The 2627-nt window shown below is 32.9% G+C and overlaps 1 protein-coding gene across 1 annotated transcript; it reads right to left on the reverse strand.

Moving 5' to 3' along the window:
• Window positions 1–1069: 1069 nt before the first annotated feature.
• Window positions 1070–2410, reverse strand: LOC136224552 (uncharacterized). Its single transcript, XM_066012912.1, has 2 exons — window positions 1746–2410; window positions 1070–1659 (listed from the first exon to the last, which is right to left on the reverse strand). The coding sequence occupies exons 1-2, from the start codon at window positions 2331–2333 to the stop codon at window positions 1615–1617; spliced, it is 633 nt and encodes a 210-aa protein (XP_065868984.1). The 5' UTR covers window positions 2334–2410; the 3' UTR covers window positions 1070–1614.
• Between the last annotated feature and the right edge of the window lie 217 nt (window positions 2411–2627).

Below are 2627 nucleotides of genomic sequence, written 5' to 3' on the forward strand. Positions count from 1 at the left end.
TAATTTGCTCCTTTCTGTGCATTTAGTGGAGTAAAATAAGATGAATTTAATAAGTTTCTAAATCAATTGACTAATGGTCAAGATTAACTCCAATTTTAGAAATTGCCAAATGATTGTATTTAGGTAATGAAATTTTAGATATGAAACTCGCATTGCCTGTCACTTACTAGTTAAAAGTTTTTAATTGTACAATCATCATTACTTGAGGTATATTGAGATAAAATGAAATTCAGGTACTAAAGTGTGAACTAAACTAAAGTTCACATAGATATGACTATTGAAAGATCATGAAATCACTTATTGGGGAAAAAATGAAATAGAACCCTTGACCGCTTGGTCCTAGAGCCTCTGATACCATGTCATGAAACCAATTTAAAAAATAGTGCTTCAGAGTTCTTGCTTTTATATCTACCATCTTTTTAATTGTTTCCTCCATTCTAATGATTATTAGACTTGTCATACTTGTTATCCACTTCAGCTTCTTTCCCATCAAACTTATTAGGGGTTACAAAGGCAAAATAAATTAAGATACATAAAACTCATAATTACAGCTAAAAAAATCCTTATTAATAAAGCTCAAATGCATACAGATTATGTACATTGAAATTTCAATTTTTTTTATGTATATGGGATTCAATGATCTAAAATGTGCAAAAGCAATATATTTAATTTATAAATGAATTGGATGACTCTTTAGTAGCCAAAAACATATAGCAAGAAATAAAAATTGCTGCTGCAGCAACCATTAACAAAAGAATCAATCAATCAGTTGCATACTAAAACAACAAAAGAACTTGTCATTTTATGCAATTGAAAAAAAATAGCATTTTTGGAATAACAATTACACTAATGCCACTTGATAAAAAAAAATAAAAATAAACTACACAAGTCTAGAATTTAACACCATAATGAACCCAATTCATAAAAACAATTGTTCCAAAATAAAAACTCCATGGTTCTTTCTTTAGATAATGCAAATTTAAAAACAAAGATGGATAAGTTAACCTAAACAAGAAATTAGTAATTCTATACCTCAATTTACTTGTAACCTACTACCATCTTAGTGCTACACCGCAATTAGTGCTCCATATTTTTTTTCTTCTGATTGGTATGGGTGCCCAGAAGAACAGTTATCTTTTTGTCCATCAATCCAATCTTTTTGTTGCTTGTCTGACAATAATTCTTGTATATCACCAATTTGAACATAATTTTGAGATAGAAACTGTCTCATTAAATGAGTTTTTGTTTCCTTCCACATAACATGCATCTATTGTCTTGCTGAATCATAATATCCTTATGCACTACTTATGGAGCACTTATTGCAGTAGCCTACCTCTCTTTTTCGGCAAGCTCAGAACCACAAAACTTTGATCACTAATTGATTGATTTGACGTATCATTTATGTCATCTTCAAAATCTGAAATACACAACATTGGTTCCTCAATTGTTGAGTCTCTTATTGCTTCATGAGATCTTGACTCCAGGGAAAGTGTGCAGCCAGAGACATTAACGCTGAACTTTATAAAATGAATAGACCAACTTTCAATGATTTCCTCTTTATCTAGCACCCAATTTATGTCGATTTGGTACCAGGAGGAACTTTTTTTTTTAATACTAAACAGAGAGGCAACAATGGATAGCATGAAAAAAGCATGATCTCTGCAAATTATAATCAAGAGTTGCTAAACAATGTAACTTACTCAAGGTTCATGGACTAGGTAAGGAAATTTGTTAAGAATGCTCACTATATTTCCAAGGCAAGCAATGAGTGAGTCCCCTTGCTGTCTTGCAAAATCAGTTTCGGAATCCTGAAGGCTTTTGGGGTTAGTCACTCCATGTTCTGCTGTCCCAGGAAGATTGCCTTGCACTACAGCAAGGATCGTTTCTGCATTCTGAGAGAGATTCTGAAACGCTGCCAGTTCTTCTTCTCCTAATTGTCCCATTATCTTCTTTTTTTGTGCGGGAACGATCTTTTTGGGACTCTTTTGAGGTTCATCTTCAGCATTGGTACCAGGAGGAACTTGAATTGAAATAGTCAGCTCTTCCAGAGTTTGAGTCCGTGAATGATTCTCCATACCATTTCCTTCATTTGGGTCTTTTTTCTCCTTCTCCGCTGAGGACTTTGGGGACAGAAGCTTCTGGGTTTGGCTTTCTTTGTAGCTGGAATTGAGATGATTAAATTGTTGAAACTGCTCTAGGGTTTTATGCAGAGAGATTTTGTGATTTTTGGGATTGCTGAAACTGCTGTATGGGACATGTACTTCAGATGATGGAAAAGATGGCAATTGTGGAACCACTGCTGTTTGTGATGCGATGTGCCTGCAGATAATCATTTTAAACTAATTTGTCACTTATATATAGTTTAATTTGAAGCACTATACTGAAATATTTCAGGTTGTGACATGGTTGGTTCAAATTACATGTATATATGTATCTAGGTATGCATAGACAATATGTATATGTACATGTACCAGTTTTTACATTATATACATTAGAGCTTCTCAAATAGTTTATACTATAGGCTATTCTCAAATACTTTCTTTTGACAAGTGCATTTCTACCTTCATTGAAGAGAATATAAAGTTCAAAACATGTATTTAACTATTATATATTATTGCTCAATTTTG

Source organism: Euphorbia lathyris, chromosome 3 (genome assembly GCF_963576675.1).
Source record: "Euphorbia lathyris chromosome 3, ddEupLath1.1, whole genome shotgun sequence".
NCBI classification, from domain to species: Eukaryota; Viridiplantae; Streptophyta; class Magnoliopsida; order Malpighiales; family Euphorbiaceae; genus Euphorbia; species Euphorbia lathyris.

Coding starts and splice junctions, on each gene's coding strand:
- LOC136224552 (XM_066012912.1), bottom strand. CDS start 2,333: ATGATTATCTGCAGGCACATCGCATCACAAACAGCAGTGGTTCCACAA. Junction 1,660..1,745: donor TTGCTTGCCTTGGAAATATA/GTGAGCATTCTT, acceptor TATAATTTGCAG/AGATCATGCTTTTTTCATGC.